General features: G+C 50.1%; 1 protein-coding gene across 10 annotated transcripts in view; it reads right to left on the bottom strand.

Annotated features, from left to right (window-relative positions):
• Positions 1-585: 585 nt before the first annotated feature.
• The window catches only part of KMO (kynurenine 3-monooxygenase), a 39989-nt gene continuing 23940 nt past the window's right edge, over positions 586-16634 (bottom strand). For 6 of the 10 annotated variants that reach the window (XM_067548791.1, XM_067548790.1, XM_067548793.1 and 3 more), the window contains 5 exons: positions 12547-12694; positions 8938-8995; positions 6682-6764; positions 4275-4514; positions 586-1852 (listed from right to left, as the gene is read on the bottom strand). In XM_067548791.1, coding sequence (XP_067404892.1) covers positions 1655-1852; positions 4275-4514; positions 6682-6764; positions 8938-8995; positions 12547-12694 — 727 coding nt within the window. In that variant the 3' untranslated portion in view covers positions 586-1654. Of the gene's footprint in view, positions 1853-2046; positions 2227-4274; positions 4515-6681; positions 6765-8937; positions 8996-12546; positions 12695-16634 lie in introns of those variants that run through there. The other 4 variants (XM_067548792.1, XM_067548797.1, XM_067548798.1 and 1 more) reach the window with 3 other exon arrangements.

Below are 16634 nucleotides of genomic sequence, written 5' to 3'. Positions count from 1 at the left end.
AAAGAGCATAGAGTTTGAATAACTGGTCTCTTTACTGAACCTAGTGGCTGACTGGGAGCCGGAGACTGGAATGCAGTAAAGGGGGCTTTGTGTATTTGTGTACTGGCTTCTTGATAACCAATTTGGGAAAATCAGAAGCACAGTTTGTTGGCTTCAGTGCCACCCACCAGCACTGGGAGAATCTGCTCTCCTTTTGCAGCCTGCCCTGACCTTGGCATTATCAAGTGACTGCCCTGGGTACAGAAGGGTCACAGCTGTGGCAGAGGTGACCTGAAGCACCTGGTCACTGAGGTGGCTGCAGGCTTAATTGGAATCAATCAGCCTGCTACTGGTAAGGATTACTGAGAGCTGGGTGATAATCCTGGGCTAATGAGTCAGCTGGCTCAGTCAGACAGAGTGTGTTAGGAGCCCCTGCAAACAGGCCAGGCAGCCCTGAGCACTGGTTAGCTGAAGACACACCCAGTGGCAAAATATGTCTGAATCACAAAGGTTTATATGTTCCACCTTTGGGTTTCAAACAGTTTTTATTTGGGTAGGCAATAATGGCAAAATAACAGCTTCTTGATCAAAAATCCCATGTGTTACATGAGCACTTCGGTCTCAATTCAGCCAGCGTTTGACTTCATGCACATGAGTCAATGGGATTCTCCATTTTGCTTAAAGTTAGCCACATGCTCAAGTCTCTTGCTGAATCCAGGCTAACCCTGGGAGGTTGTATCCTAGTGCTCATCCTTCCAAACAGAGGGATGGGGTTCAGGGAAATCCTTGGCTCTAACAAACTCAAACAGGAATAAAAGTTTCCAGAAGTAAATCGAACTAACCTGTTTCAGCGACAGTGTCCTAAGGTCAGGGAGCTGCCTGCCTGCAGATTGACTTTCAATATTACAAGGAAAATGCTTAACAACCAGTTTGAAAACCAATAAGGTGCTTCCTCTGCAGAAAGTCCTAAGGGGAGTTTGATCCCATCCTGAGTGGACAGCAGCCTTCCTGTGGAAATACCGGGGCTTGAGGTGAGCATGTCTCTGCACTGGAGTCCGAGTGGGAGGAATCTTCTGACAACGGATGAGGTTCTTTCTGGAACATTTTCCCTGAAAGCGACTTCCTGAAGCTACGTCCGTTTGCTCAGCGCCTCAGGCACAGATGCCATGATAGTGCCCATGCTTGTCAACCAACACTTTCAGTTTAAAAATAAGCAGTACAGATCATACTTTGTGGTTACAAATGCAGCCAACAGGGGACCCATTGCGAAATCTGGGCTTCACCCAGAAATCAACAAGCTCGTGGGTGACAAGCACCTCCCACGAGGCACATCAGGAGGAGGAGAAGGGAAACAATGATTTTGCCTTGGATTAAGAATAGGACTAGTTAAGTATGGATTATGGCCCCTTGCCCTGTGTGAATAATATGTTCAGCCTCAGTGGGATAGTACTGGTCTAGTGCATGCTTTCCTCCAAACACTAGACAGGCAGCATGTATGCAGCTTGTGAGGTGCAGTGGCATTTCAAAGCAGCTCTCATTAGACACGTACCAATGCATGGTGCCTTGGAAGGATCTCAAAGCACTCTGCACACTCCGATGACTTATGTCCTGCTCACCCCTGGAATAGTCGAGAGGGATCCCCCCTGAGCAGATGGGAGGATGAACACTGAGGAATTTACATCCTCACGTGTCCCCTCTGAGCTCCCTTGAGTTGTGTTCCCAGCGAGAGACTTCCAATTTTCCTGAGATGCAGTATCCCACTCCACAGCTTTCCTGCGCAGATGTCAGACTTACGTGTTGCCCAGTTTATGAGTAGGCAGCTGCCACCTAGGGCTGCTGCTGCCCCAATTATGAAGAGTCCTTTATTAATCACCTGCAAGTGTAAGGAGAAATTCAGCCTAAAACTGCAAAACCACAGCAGAGTACACATACCGCTTTATAATACTCCTGCCTCTTTCCTGCCCTAGGGCAGAAACTAAACCTCACCCAACATGGAGCCTTTCTGCTAGATAGGGGACCTCCAGAGCAAGGGTCAAATGCTTCTAAGCAAAGCACTGAAGCCCCATCATGACCAGAAACAGTAGTTTGCTGAGAATCAACCCCAGCTGGCTGTGGATCAGCACATAGCACTGCAGGCCCCTCCTCTGGTCTGGAGGATCCTCTCCAGTCACCCAGCTGCCAGCCGAGACATCTCAGTGGTCAGAAAAAGGTGCATTCTTAACTCCAATAAGTTAACGTGGGAAAATCCTAGCGAAAACAAGGCAGTTTGTACATTTCACAAGTGTTAGCAGGCGGAGGAAAGCCCTACCATCCCCCATAGTCTTTCATTTGAGCTGGGGGAACTTCCAGTTTGCCTCAAGCTGCTAACTCGAGAACACCCCTTTGTTCCCCCCGAGGGAAGACGTGCTACAGGAAGGGCCTGGTGCTCTCAGCAGCTCCCATTTGCCTTGGAAGAGTTAAGGCAGGTGGAGAAGGGGACTAATTAACCCAACAGACTGTCACAGCTGAGGGGAATCAGGCCACTAAGCAATCTCTTGACTGGGGGCAGGGGCAGGGAGAGGGAGCCCAGCTGGGGAGGAGTGAGCTGGGCTGGACAGGACCAAACATTGGCTGCATGGGGGCAGAGGGGGTCCTGCTCTGCTCTGCTCTGCAGTCCAGTCACTCACTGGGAGAAGGCTACAGTGACATGTAACCTACAGTTACTTCCTGGGAGGGGGAGTCAGGAGGCTGGCAAACCTGGGAGTGTGTGCCAGACAGTAGGAGGACTCAGGGAACAGCAATGAGATGCAGGAGGGAACAGACCTTGGCTGCTGGCTAGGGGGTCCCTGAGCTGTGAACCGCAGCAGAGGGCAGGCCTGGCTTGCCCTGCCAGTCACTGAAGTGTGGCACCAAGGCAGTGGATGGGAAACTGCCTGAGACTACTTGGGAGAGAGACGCTGGTGCCCCAGAAGGGGACAATGCGTCCACAGAGCTGGCCGCGGGGACTGAGTCACAAAGAGGCAGCAGCAGCTTGTGGCATGAGAGAGGGCTGCAGACGGGCAGGAGACTAAGCGATGGCATGCAACTGCGGGAAGGAGTGTTGATCTGGCGAGCTATTCTGCAGCATGACCAGGAGGAGGTGCCATCCTAGTGGTGAGCAAAGTGCCCTGTCACAAGTATGAGCCAGTGCTCTCCAGCACTGACAGATGCTACCTATGCCAATCACTTAGTGTAACTAGGCAGAAAGGATCATATCAAACAGGCCACCTATGATCCGCCCCAGGTCTGGCCTAAGTTCAGGCAAAGGCATCTGAGTTGCAGACCAATCATGTGCACCAGGGTGGCAGGCTGGGGTGGACAGGCGTCTGGGGGGGGGGGCTGCATGTGATAAATTCAGAAAAGGGGACCCTAGGCTGAAAAGATGCAAGCTGAAGGACTGAATTCATGCTGGCAGGTGGTGCTTAAACCCACAGCTACCATAGCACCCAGTGAGTAATGCCAGAGGGATGTTTCCAGCCCTTCGTTTGTTCGTTCCAAGCAAGAGGAAGAGCCACTATGCACAAGTCAATTGTGTGGACAGCTGAAACATGCCACCTCCCCAGTGCTCTCCCACTGACTGCCTCTTGCCCCCCCTCAGCTGTTCTGTGTGAACATCCATTAGAGAGAAATGACCCGAGACCCCCCCATAGCTGAAGGGCTCTTTGGCATTGTACTCAGTTATCCTCACTTGCTAACATAACAACCCCTTCTCTTGCCCCCAGGACTTTCAATACCACTAGCACACAGCAGCTGACCTTCATAAGTCAGCAGCAGTAGTAGACTGTTATCCACTAGGGCAGTAGTTGCTAGTGAGGGACATGATGCCCACAATACAAATGTGCTACTCTGAGCCATGGGGAGATGCTGCAGGGAGCAGAACTGGAACAAAGCCGTACCAATGTCTGCTCCTGCAGGAAGCTGAGGCAAGACACATGTTCTTTGTACCTGAGTGGCACAGCTCCCTCCATGGGGGTATGGGATCTGACCAGCCCGCAGCTTGGGGGGATATCCCATGGAGACTGGAGCTCCACCGTGCTGCTCTTTCAGGAAGCACTGAGCTCCTGGTCCCTAGTTACTCAGTTTCAGCTCTGGCAGTGCAGATTCGCAACCAGGGACATCACAAGCCAAGGGCCAGCAGTGCTGATGCCCAGGATGGCGGGCCAACGCAACCAGAGGGGCTGTGAGAAGTCCTAGCACCCCTGCGGAGGGTGAAAGGGGAGGACATGAGACACTCAGGACGTCTGGGCCAGTAGAAACCAGCTCCAATTTCCACTAACCTTGTTCTGCCATTTCCAGCGCTGCAGCGCCTCATGGTAGCGTATTCTAGTGAACGTGACCTGCACCGGATTGCAAAGTACAGTAAGAACAGAGAATAAGCCTGGGGGACAGGCAGGGGACAGAAAAGCCGGCCTTACCATTGTGTATAACGGGATCATAGTGGAGGGCATGAGCAGGTGAAGAAAGTTGTCCACGTACTTCCGGAAAAGGAACCACTTTGAATTAACGTGTGCTCGCATCTGGAACAAAGTGCTGAGTTTGAAAGGGAGGCTTTGCACCTGCGTGCAATAGCTACTTCCTCAGCTGGCCTTCCTCATCCTCAGTTCCTACCACTGAGCCTAGGACTACGCTGTCCAGACAACCCAGCTGCTGGGCACTTGGGTCTGAGCACCCTGCTTAGCCTAGCCTGGGTGTGAGTGTCCCCACAGGAAGGCCTGACCCAGGTTACTGCGGCCCTATCGTTTCTGCACCCGCCTGAGGGCAGGCTCCAGGATTCTTTGTGCTGAGACACCCTAAGAGTCTGTGCTTTGGGGGGTTGTGGGAAGGCCTGGGAGACCAGCAGCACTCGAGCGAGTTAACCTGGGTCCACACTGCAAAGTGGGTGGCTGCTAGCCTGAGTTAAAGCACATCCTGGGTTCTGAGCCACTGTCCTTAGCTAGGCCAGTTAGCATGAGGGAGAAAGCTGTAAACCACCTCCTGGCCTGGGTCAGAGGCTTTTCTGGGTGGGTGGTAGGGGGGTTTAAGGCTAAAACCATGCCTGGAGCAGAGACTCCCCTTGTATTAGCAAGCTTGCACCAGGGTCAGTTTGAAGGATCTCTTAGCAAAAGTTCTCTGTGCTCTACAGCAAACAGATAGGGTGAAGTGACTGACAAATCATGAAGCCAAAACCATGTAGAGCAATAGGCACAGATGAGAAGCAGCACAGCCCAGTGGGTTGAGCACAGGAGTGGAAGTCAGGAGAGCTTGGTGACCATGGACAAATCACTTCCCCGGCTGTGCCTCAATTTCCCTCCCAGCCTGTGTCTGTCTTGTCTACACAGGAAAGTATTACCAGTTAGACTGATATAGTTACACCAGTATAAACGCACCACCACCTCCTCCAGTGTGATTACTTTAGTCCAGAATAGAAGTGTCTTTTTTGATTTAGCTTTAACCCCTTCTAAAGACATCTAAACTGGAAAAGGCCCCTTCTAGACAAGAATAAGTGTCGACTTGGGGGGTTTGTACCAGTGAAGCCAGAGTGCTTTAAATTCACACCTTAGCTTAGACTGGTATAACTTCTCCATGGAGCCTAGCCCGTAGATTGCAAACTCTTCCGAGCAGGGACTGTCCCTCTGGGTGTGTACAGCCCCAGACGCAACCGGATCATGCTATCCATTGGGACAGCTGGGTGCCTCAGTACAGTAACACAGAGAATAGGGTCACAAGAGGAGCTGGGAATTTAGAGCAGTACATTTTATGTATCTATTTCCATGAGTTAGCTGGGCCTCTCTATGGGCTGGTCTCCACACAGGCCATGCACCGATTGAACTAAAGCTGTGACAATCCGTGGCACTTGTACAGCCAGACATTCGGAGTGTGGTGTAAGGGAGTGCTGGAAATCGATTAGCTCAGTGTCTGCAATTTCTGTGTGTAGTTGCTGGAGAGTAACCGATCCCTCCCGCAGACCCTTGCAGTGTGTGTGTGTGTCGATGGGATTTGCATTCCTATGCAGTCATAGAGAGAGGAGGGGACGGCTGCCTCCTGCAGCCCAAGTTCCTGGGCATGGCCCAAAGCATCAGAGCTCTCAAAAACCAGAATCCTGCGTCTGGAAATCTGCCCCCCTCCTTCTGTCGCTACCAACTCCTTCCCGCACTTCTGGGAAAAGGCTGCGCTTGGAAACATTAAATCTCCATTTTTCTGTTCATTTCAGCAAAGGTGCTGGGAAATCAGGAACTGGAAAGAGGGCTCCTGGTGTGTGTGTGCGCATGCGTGTAAGAAAACAGGGGGCAAGGGTTTTCTTGCTGGGACTTCTCAGATGTCAAGTCTTATTTCCCTGCCCCACCCCAGCTCTAAGTTCATAGTGGCAGATGACAGTATCAGAATCCATGTAACTGCAACAAAACAGAGACAGGAGACATCTCTGTGACCTGCCGACTGTACATTAAGGGCACAGCAGATCTGCCTCTTCAAACAGCATGTGTGCACACATGCGCGCACACACACACACACACACACACACACACATATACACACACACATTTCAGCACAATTATCAAAAAAGCTCAGCTGCTGCTGTCTCCTTCCTTCTTCCCCACAGGGCTCTGCTTGAGTCCAGGACTCCTTGGGGCAGCACTGCCCTAGTTACGGGGAAGATCCGCACCTTGTGTGCAGAGTTTGCACTCAGCGTTTGCTCTGCTGACTTACCTCTACGTAGTTGTACATGGCTAAATCGGAAATGGCATGGTCATCGGGTACTCGCAGCCTGGAGAACTCGGGCAGGCAAGCACCTGCAGTAAAGGAACCAGTTAGGTGCCAGTCTGCTCACTGGCCTTGCCTTTTGTCTTTCTAGTCCCTCTCCCAGCTCCTCCACTGAGAGCACGTTGTGTTCAAAGCCAGGGTGTGGGTGTCCATGGTGTGTGTGCTTCTACCCAGGGCACACTGCACACGTGCCTGTCACTCGACGTACCTGCCTCTTAGGAGGTGCCTAGAGTGAATGCCAGCCCAGGGAGGCTGGCTTCTGGGACTGTCTGAACCCAACAGCTGCATCAGCTCCAGCCTCTGAAAACTGCCTGCTCCATTAGCCCTGTGGACACTGGCTAATCCCCAGCTGCTAACACCCTGCAGCTCCCAAAGGCTAAGGTTTCTGGCTGCTGAGTCACAGGGCTGGCACGAAGCTCTTGTCTTTGCAATGAGTCTTGTCTGGCCACGTCTCACCTTCCGCTAGTCTGTCCTCTCTGTCCTTGTCCTGCCTCACTTGGCTTGCTTTCTGCACCCTCCATCGGCCAGGCACTAGCGCAGGGGAGATGGGGCATGAGCAGGGAACACAGAGTGGCTCAGGGGAAGGCATCCTGCTGTCAGCCCACCCAGGGCAAAGGGACAAGGCGGTAGGAATAAGTGGGGAGAGGAGCCTGGGGAAGGCTGAGAACGGAGGGGCTTTGGCACATCTTGTGCCATGTACAATTCAGACAACAGAAAAACATAAGCATGGCCAGGCTGGGTCAGGCCAAGGATCCATCAAGCCCAGTGTCCTGCCTTCCAACAGTGGCCAGTGCCAGGTGCTTCAGAGGGAATGAACAGAATAGGCAATTATCGAATGAACCATCCTGTCGTCCAGTCTCAGCATCTGGCATCAGAGGCTAGGGACACATAGAGCATGGGGGTTACATCCCTGACCATCTTGGCTAGTAGCCATTGATGGACCTGTCCTCTATGAACACATCTAATTCTTTTTGAATCCCGTTATACTTTTGGGCTTCCCAACATCCCCGAGTAATGAGTTCCACAGCTTGACTGCGTTCGTGGTGTGAAGAAGCACTGCCTTGTGTTTGTTTTAAAACTGCTACCTATTAATTTCATTGGGTGACCCCTGGTTCCTGTGTTATGAGAAGGAGTAAATAACACTTCCCTAGTCACTTCCTCCACACCAGTCATGATTTTATAGACCTCTATCATATCCCCCCTTAGTCATCTCTCTTCCAAGCTGAACAGTTTCAGTCATTTCAATGTCTCCTCTTATGGAAGCTGTTCCATGCCCTGAATCATTTTTGTTGCCTTTCCCTGCACTTTTTCCAATTCTAATATATCTTTTTTGAGATGTGGTGACTAGAACTGCACACGGTATTCAAGATGTAGGCGTACCAGGGATTTATACAGTGGCATTAGGGTATTTTCTGTCTTATTATCTACCCCTTTCCTAATGGTTCCTAACATAGTTAGCTGGCTGCTGCTGCACCTTGGGCAGATGTTTTCAGAGAACTCTCCATGGTGACTCCAACATCGTGGTGTGTCCCTGTGACAGGATCTGCCCCCATGTTCCTATTTCCTGCACTAGGGTCACCAGCTCTTGAAGCCAGTGGAGGCCAAGGAGTGCTGAGAGAAGGAAGTGGAAATAGAAACGACTGGGTGTTCATCAGTGAGAGCCCTTGTGTTCAGAGATTCTCAGTGTGGTGGGGGTTCCCCACTCTCCCAAACACTCACCCCTAGCTGTGGGGTGGAGATCCCACCCCGTGGGGAGGCAGGAATTCACCAAGGGATCACTGCAAGGCACAGATCTATCCTACTGTTGTTCTCAGCAGTGAGAGACCCACAGTGTGGGGGAGCAGGACAGGGAGTGCAAGGACAATTCAATAAACCCAAAATACTTTCCAGCCCCCTGGTGCTGCAGCCACTCAGCAGACGCTGGCTAGGACTAGACTAGATGGAGTTAGACTAGATGACCCTTGCGGTCCTTTCGAACCCTATGATCCTATGATTCTGTGACTCTTCCTTCCTGGGGAGGATACCCAGGGAGACTCCTGGTCAAATGGTCAATTCCTGACTGTCCCTCCCAGTAGGCGTCTCCCTGGATCTCACAGGTAGATGTGGGGCACATCCCTGGGAGAAGCTTTTGGTGACTGATTTCAGACGACACTGCGCAGAGTTCCCACCCAGTCCATTTTCCATGCCCAGGGATTTACTCACTCAGATCATTGTGGAACTGGTCCATTAACTCATCGAAGACCAGGCAGTCTTCAAATCCCTGGAAGACACAATAACAGGAAAATAACTGGCAACAAAAGCCTTATTGCTCCTAAGCTGGGATTGGCATGCGGGGCAGGCAGGGGCTAGACCTGCTGCCCTGGTTAATCAGGTTTTAGTGGCTGCAAAAGGTGTATCTACACCACCAAAAAACCCACAGCAGCGAGTCTCAGAGCCTGGCTCTACTGGCAGCGGTGTGGAGCACGTGCTGTGGGGTTAAAAAGAGCTGTATGGATGTTTGGACTTGATCTGGAGCCAGGGCCCTGAAACCCTCCTCTTGATATCAGGCCAGATATCAGAGCCATGGTACCAGTGCCTGCTCTCCTTCCCTGGGCCAGTGGGAAGGGAAAGAAAGAAGAACCAAGAGGGGATTGACGATATGGGGCAAGGCAAAGAGAGAGATGGGGAGACTGGCTCACCTAGGACCCCAGCAGTGGAGGAAGAAAGGAAGGGCAGATCTGGAAGGGAGAGAGAGATGTATATTTTTTTCCTATACAAAACCCACTGTGTTAAAAGACCATTGGATGGGTTCCACTGAAAGGTTAGGAAAAAGCAGGCTGAAGACTGCCCATGCCTTGTGTGCATGTGTTCCAGTACGAGGATTACTGGCGCGATTTTCCCCAAAGATGCTAAGCACCCACAACACCCTCTAGCTACAGTGAGAGCTGGGGATGCTCAACACCTTTGAAAATCAGGCCACTTTTCCTGTGGTCCCTGCTGCAATGCACCCGCATATGAGACCTTAATTTCTGTGCTTCACTTTCCCCATAGGGAGCGAGGAGGTTGCCCCCCCTACTGCCCAGAATGACAGTAACAGCATTAAGGGCTATGTCAAGTCCTAAACTGCACCTGAACACACACAGCTTTCCAGGTCTGGGACCCAGCAGCCCCCAGCTCCTGCTTATTTGACCAACCCTTGCACTATGTGCAGATGCCTGCATGACCAGCTGGGCTACGTTGCTGCAGCGGGAGGCTGGGAGCTAAAGATTCCCTCCCCCTGCCCCCAGCTCCCACCCACACAGAGCAAGATAACTTTGGGGACAATGCCAAAGAATCATCTCGGTATCGCTCCCCTCCCCCCGCAACACCTCAGCTCAGCTCTCTGCTTAGGGATGTGACAGAAGTCCCTTACAATGCACAGGAGGGCACAAAATTGTAGGGCAGACTGACTCAAAAACGCTAAGGCTGGCTCTGGTGTGGAGCTCTCAAATACTAACAGCCAGTGTAAACAATCAATCTTACTTTGGGAACTGATGAAGAAACTACATATAGGAGACATCACCTTCTCTGCCAGCAGGAAGTCCTACTGATATATTATAGTGTGAGCAGACTGCAGCAAATGGTGTGATGCATTTCCCTGGTTGCTCCCAATTCTGCAGCTTTGTGGAATTGAGACCAAGCAAGAGAATCCAGGGAGCTAAGAGAGACTCCAGGCTTTGCAGCAGTATCAGCAGCAAAATAATTACTGTCAAAGCCTCATTGTGATGGCAGGTCTCCCAGGATTTGTGACCACGAGCCATCCAATCCCCGAGCTGTAACCCCAAAATGGAGCAGAGAGAGAGATTTTGGTGCAAACTGAAAAGGGAGTTATTTCCCCTAAAACCAAAGCTAGGATTTCCAGCCCTTCTGCACAGAGGGAGCCAGAAGCACAGGGCGTGTGTGTGAAGGGGAGATACCAGTCAGAAGGGAATCAGGAGAAGTCTGCAGCCTTATGTTTTGGACAGCTCCGTTCTCCCTGTCTGGTGGGTCCCAAGAGCCTCTCCCCATCACACTCTCCTGCAGTCTGGAGAAGGAGCCGTTTACACAGTGAAGTCTCTTCCTCTTTTCCACAAGCAGGCCACAAGCAAGCCACTTTAACCCTCCTGTTACTGAGGGGGGAGAAGGTTTCCGGTTCCCTCTGCCCCAGGAACTCCAACCTCCAGCTGTAAGCACCGGGCCAGCAGGCAGGGCTTCCATCCCAGCACCATCCTGCCCCCTGAGGCCTTTCCTCCTCTCGGTGACAGTGGCCACCTCACCTCTAGTGGTGGGGAAGGCAGGTCCTCACTGGAGCACCCTTCCTAGAAACCACCTACCATCAGCCTCCGCAATGGCCTGTTGGCCCAGCCTCCAGACGGGCTGCTGAGGTGTCATGCTAGAGGAGAGGTGCTCAGGCATAAGCAGGACCCAGCCTGCTTGGAAGGCTTTTAAAGACTGAACCCTGAACTGGAAGCAGTGTGGCGCCAGTGGGTGATGTCAGTCAGCAGCAACCCTAAGCACATGGGGACCTCACAGAGTAGCCTGAGCCCCAGGAGACCCAGGCATGGATCTGCGTAATGCGGGTGGTGTGACAGATGGCAATTTCCTGCAATATCCTGGACAGACCGTGCTGAATTAAGCTAAACTTTACTGAATGACGTGTAGGTGCCCATTGGGGGCCAAGGATTGTATGTAATTCTCCGGGGAGTGGGCTCACAGCTTTCCTGGGACCAAGAACAGTGGAGGGTGGTTAGGCAAATTCAATCAGGCTGTCACACCTCCAGAGCACTCCCACCACCTGGAGAGAGACTCATGTAGACTGGCTCACACCGGATTCCCCAGGGATCAACAGACAAAGAAAGGACTTTGGGTTAAATAGCCTGAGTTAAAACTGACTCTGAGCCAGCAAACAGACAAGACCTCTGCCCCAAGGGGAAGCCCGATCCTTAGGGAGCGGTTGGAAGGACTTTGGCCTACTGAGGCCCTATAAAACTGAGTGTTCTGGTTCAGAGTGAAAGGGACTCTGAACTTGTAGCCACAGGAAGACCCCCAGAAAGATCGGAAGGATTGTTCACCAGCCAGAGTCCTTGTTGGAGTCAGGAATGAGCTCCGGTTGGCTTATTACCATATGCATTGGGGCTTCTATTGTTTTAATATGTTTTCTCTATAATGCTTTTACCTTAAGAATAAATGTGCTTGCTTAGAAAGAGCTGGGTGGTAATGTAACTGGGGTAATTACCCAGTGAGGAGAAAAGTAAGGGGAATTCACAGTGTAGGCAGGGAGCTGGCAACCTGGAAATACCCAGTGAGGAGGGAGAGAGGCATGGGTCTCCATGCAAAAGAGGCCACCACAGACATCCCAGAGTGGGTGCCTTTGCTGGCCCAGAGAGGGGGATGCAGGTGCAGTTGCCCTGAACTGTGACAATCTGCATCTGGAAAGAGAAGATGTAGCCTTCTGGCCCAAGCATGCATGATCAAATGCATTTTCCACTACTGCTCTCCAGACACCCAGCAGCAGCGGAAGACCCAGGCACCTTGCTCTGAAGACTTGTGTGACTCCACAGGGAGCATATATAACCAACCCACTTCATACAGGTCCTTTCAGCCTATCAGGGAATCTCAGTCTTGTGTGGATCCAGAGCCGGACAGTTCCTCCTCCCACAAGCCTCAAACCCAGCAATACCCCAGGCCAGCCAATTCATTGTGCAAGCAAATGGAACCAACTGGAGCTGAATGTCTGAATGCAGAAACAGTGGCTTTGTGGTTGCGAATTGTGCAGGACTGACAGACACAGCACGTTAGGAACTGCAAACTCACAGCATTCATGCCTTGTCCATAGAACGGCACCACAGCATGGGCGGCGTCTCCCATCAGCATGCACCGGGAAGCGATGTGGTATGAAGAGCACTTCACAGAGATCATGGCTTGGGGTGGCAGCAAAAAGTAATCGCGCTTCAGCTCTTGCCTTCGGCCAAAACAATAGACAGTTTCATGAAATGTGGCATCATTGGTGTCAACGAGAGAATCAGTCATCAATTTACAGGCTCAGTAAAGCAGTGTAATATGTACTCTGCCAAGGTGTGAAATCAAACCTTTTCACTAGGGCACTTGTGCTGAAAGTTGTGGGAAACCAGAAAGGCTGGATCATTAACTTCAAACCAGGGGATTAAGCTGCCACATGCAGTATGTAATTGTAATTTAATTGGGCAGATGTCTTCTGTTTCCCATCAGGCACTATATTACTATATATTCATATTGAACACTATCCATCACATTTATGGTCCTGTTCACAGCGCATCCTCTCACCCTGTTCGTCTGATATTGCACACTCACATTGGGAGATTATGGTGCCAATTCAACAGGCCATCTCTATTCAGCAAAGTACTTAAGTATATGATTAGGGGAAGGTTTGCAAGCAGATCAGCTACTGTGCCAACCTATTTTAGAACACAAGGGACTCCTCTGCTTACACAACTCACCCTTGCAGCATTTGCCCTGCTGCCAGAATGGCAGGACCAAGCTTTCCCTTACCACAAGTCTCAGATGTGGTGACTGCGGTGACCTGGGCAGATGAAGTTTGAGTGTTCCAATGGTGCTCCCTGTTTCTGGGAAGCTTGTGATTCAGGCTACTTTACAGGTGAACATAAACAGTTTCCTAACCATGGGAAGATTAGTATCAGCTGAGGAAGGACCCAAACCATTTCACTAACAAAGCTGGTCCCTCATGTAGCTTCCCCATTCCCCTTTACTTTACACATTTCAGAAGCCGAAGCCCCAGGATGGCTTCGATTCCATGTCAGCCATACATCCCAGCATGCACTGGGATTCAGTAGCCCCGGAGCAGGCATTCTGCCTACAATGAACAGTAAGACAACTATTCTCCAGTATTAATGAGCAAGTCTCCATGGCTCAGAAAGTCTAATGGTAGGAATGCTTCCCTGCCTGGGCCGGTCCTACTGTGCTGTTGTAATTGTACTGCACAGTTACGGGTGGCAGAAGGCCATACGGACATGATCATGGTGACCAGAAAGGCAAAGGTAAAGTCCCAATCCTGCAGCCCCAGTACCATCAAGGGGTGTTTGTCTGGGTCATGGGAACTGGTGTGGTTGTAGTATCAGAAGCATGTGGTTAAACATTTCTCCTCCATTTCCTTGGCTTTGGTGGTTTACGCTGGGAGCAGAGACTGCAAATTCCAAAGGCCCCATCTGTATGAATCGATCTCCTCAGCAAACACAAATGTGTTTTAAGCAGGGCTGGATTAAGACATAGACAACACCGGTGGGATTCACACAAGGACCGAACGCACAGGTTAAGGCACCTAAATCCCCACTGTGATCCACAATACTCCTGCTTGGCTGCCCCCAAACCTGGTGGGTTCCTAAACTCACTCATCACCTATGTGTTTGCAGTACAAGTTCCCTAGGTGCTTGTGTGTCTGCTGCTGAGAGTGCACATAGCTTCCTGCCTCTGGGCATCCATCTCCCACCTACGCCCCAATGCAACCCGAAGAGAAGGGGAAGACAGGTGTTTGGCCTCCTGACTCCCAGGCCGGGCCCGAGGTGGTAGGCATGCTCAGTAACTGCCTAGATCTACACAAAGCAGTCCCAGAGGGTGGGGGATCTTGCTTATAACCCAGGGGTCACGGTACACTTCCTGGATGGGGGAGACTCCTAGATCAATTCCCCCTCTATCTGATGAAGAGCTGGGGTGTGCCAGCTCTCAGGTGAGTGCCCTAATCACTGGGCTACAGACTATTCTGATGCCCTCAAGCTCTTTTACTGAAGTTATTTATACTTTAATTAAATAATAATTGAGCCAGAGCTAGAGCAACTCCCAAGCCCACTGGGTGGGCATGCACCTGAGAGATGGTAGATTCTGTTCAATTGCCTTCTCCTCACCAGATAGAGCAGGGACTGAACTGGGGACTCCTAGCTTCTAGGTGAGTGTGTTAACCACTACTCCTCTGTTTTTGTATGGTATTGTAGAGATATGCTTGTGGAAGGTTGTGATTTAGAGACATTCCCTAGCATGGGGCAGTGCTGTGTGAATTGGGAGATGTGCTCTACATCAGATCTAACATGGCTGCTCCCAGCTGCACACTGGGGAATCACTCCTGTTTGTGTTATTAAAGTTCTATTCCTTACTCATTCAGTAGTGTGGTCTTTAATGAACCTTCAAGATTGTTACATGATGTCAGCAGTGGTGAATGAGTTTGGAAACTACAAGGATTTGGAGGAAAACTCCTGCGTTTGCAACTGAAAACACAGGGAATCTCTGAAAACAAAGACAAAGGAAGCCTTCAGCAAGTAAGTGAAAACTCTAAGAACGGATGTTTTACAACTTCCTTCCTCTGCAAATGTCAGGCAATGTTGCAGAGAAATGGATAAAGTTTAAGCAGCGATTTCTGTTGTATTTGTCTGCCATTGGGGCACAGAAAAAAGATGAAAACCTAAAATCATCTGTATTTTTTACATATTGCTGGGGAGGAGGTACTGGATGTTTATAATAACTTTGAATTTCAGGAAGGTGAAAGGATGAATTTAAATATAATACTGACTAAATCTAAGGAATATTGCATGCCAAAAAGGAATGTGACTTATGAGAGGCATAGATTTTTTTTTTTTTTTACATGCACACAAAAACTGGATGACACCATAGAGCAATATGTCTATAAGGAATTAAGGAAACTCAGTAAAACCTGTAACTTTGGTGGCTTGACAGAGTCTCTGATCACAGACAGACTCATTTGTGGCATTACAGACAATGTGTTAAGAGAGAGATTGCTCAGAGCGGGGGCATTATCTTTGAATGAAGCTCTCCAAATATGTAGGGCCGCTGAAACGGTAAAAACACAAGTAAAACAGCTGAATTCACTAGGAGAGGTTACTCCTGGAAAGAAGCATATAGCCAGAGTGGCTCAAACCACAATGTGGAACTAACCCCTGCTAAAGGGAAGACTGAGTCTAGACGGTCATGGGGCAAGTGTGGATCATGGCAGGGTCCCAAACAATGTCTTGCCTACGGAAAACTGTCATCACTGTGAGAAACTTAAATCATTTTGCAAACTGCTGCAGATCCCAAAGGCAGAAAAGTCAAGTGCATTTAGTTACTGACAATGTGACTGAGGAGTGTTTTGTAGATGTGCTGAGATCAAGCAAGCCTAATGAGAGGGACATTGACAGTGAATGGAACAGTCATTCCACTGAAACTGGACACGGCAGCACAGGTTAATATTCTATCTGCATGGGATTATGAGACTGAAAATAAGACCTAAGATGGAACCAACAAACGTAAAAGTAACTGGGTATTCTGGAACAAATATACCAGTGCAGGGATGATGCTTCGCTAGCGTTAGCCATAAAAATACCATTTACAGGCTCCCTTTCATTATAGTGCCACAGGAGGTGACACCAATTTTGGGCCTGGCTGCATGTGGGAAACTCAATCTGGTAAAAAGGGTGCTCTCACTACAAGATTATACTGCATCTGGGTATGAGGCACTCTTTCAGGAATATCAGGGCCTGTTCCAGGGATTGGGTTGCTTGCAGGGTGAACATACAATCCGGATAAACAAGCAGGTCCTTCCAGTTATTCATCCGTGTAGAAAGGTGCCATTTGCACTCTGTGATAAACTCAGCGCTGAGCTTGCAAGGGTGGAAGCTATGCACGTCATACAAAAAGTAGAGGCGCCAATGGAATGGGTGAGCTCCCTAGTCATCGTGGGGGAAAAAAGCACCGGCCAGCGATGCATATGCTTAGATCACAGAGACCTCAACAAGGCTATATAAAGAGAACATTTCAAACTACCAATCAGAGAAGAGATTATGGCTCAGTTTGCAAACGCTCAATATTTCAGTAAATTCAGGGTTTTGGCAGCTAAAATTAATGGAGGAAAAGTCAAAATT

The sequence above is a fragment of the Emydura macquarii genome, unplaced genomic scaffold (genome assembly GCF_026122565.2).
Source record: "Emydura macquarii macquarii isolate MOO-44397 ecotype Brisbane River unplaced genomic scaffold, CSIRO-AGI_Emac_v2 contig_1253, whole genome shotgun sequence".
Lineage (NCBI taxonomy): Eukaryota > Metazoa > Chordata > Testudines > Chelidae > Emydura > Emydura macquarii.
The sequence above is the reverse complement of the archived record's forward strand: the minus strand, read 5'-3'. Positions and strand labels throughout refer to the sequence as shown.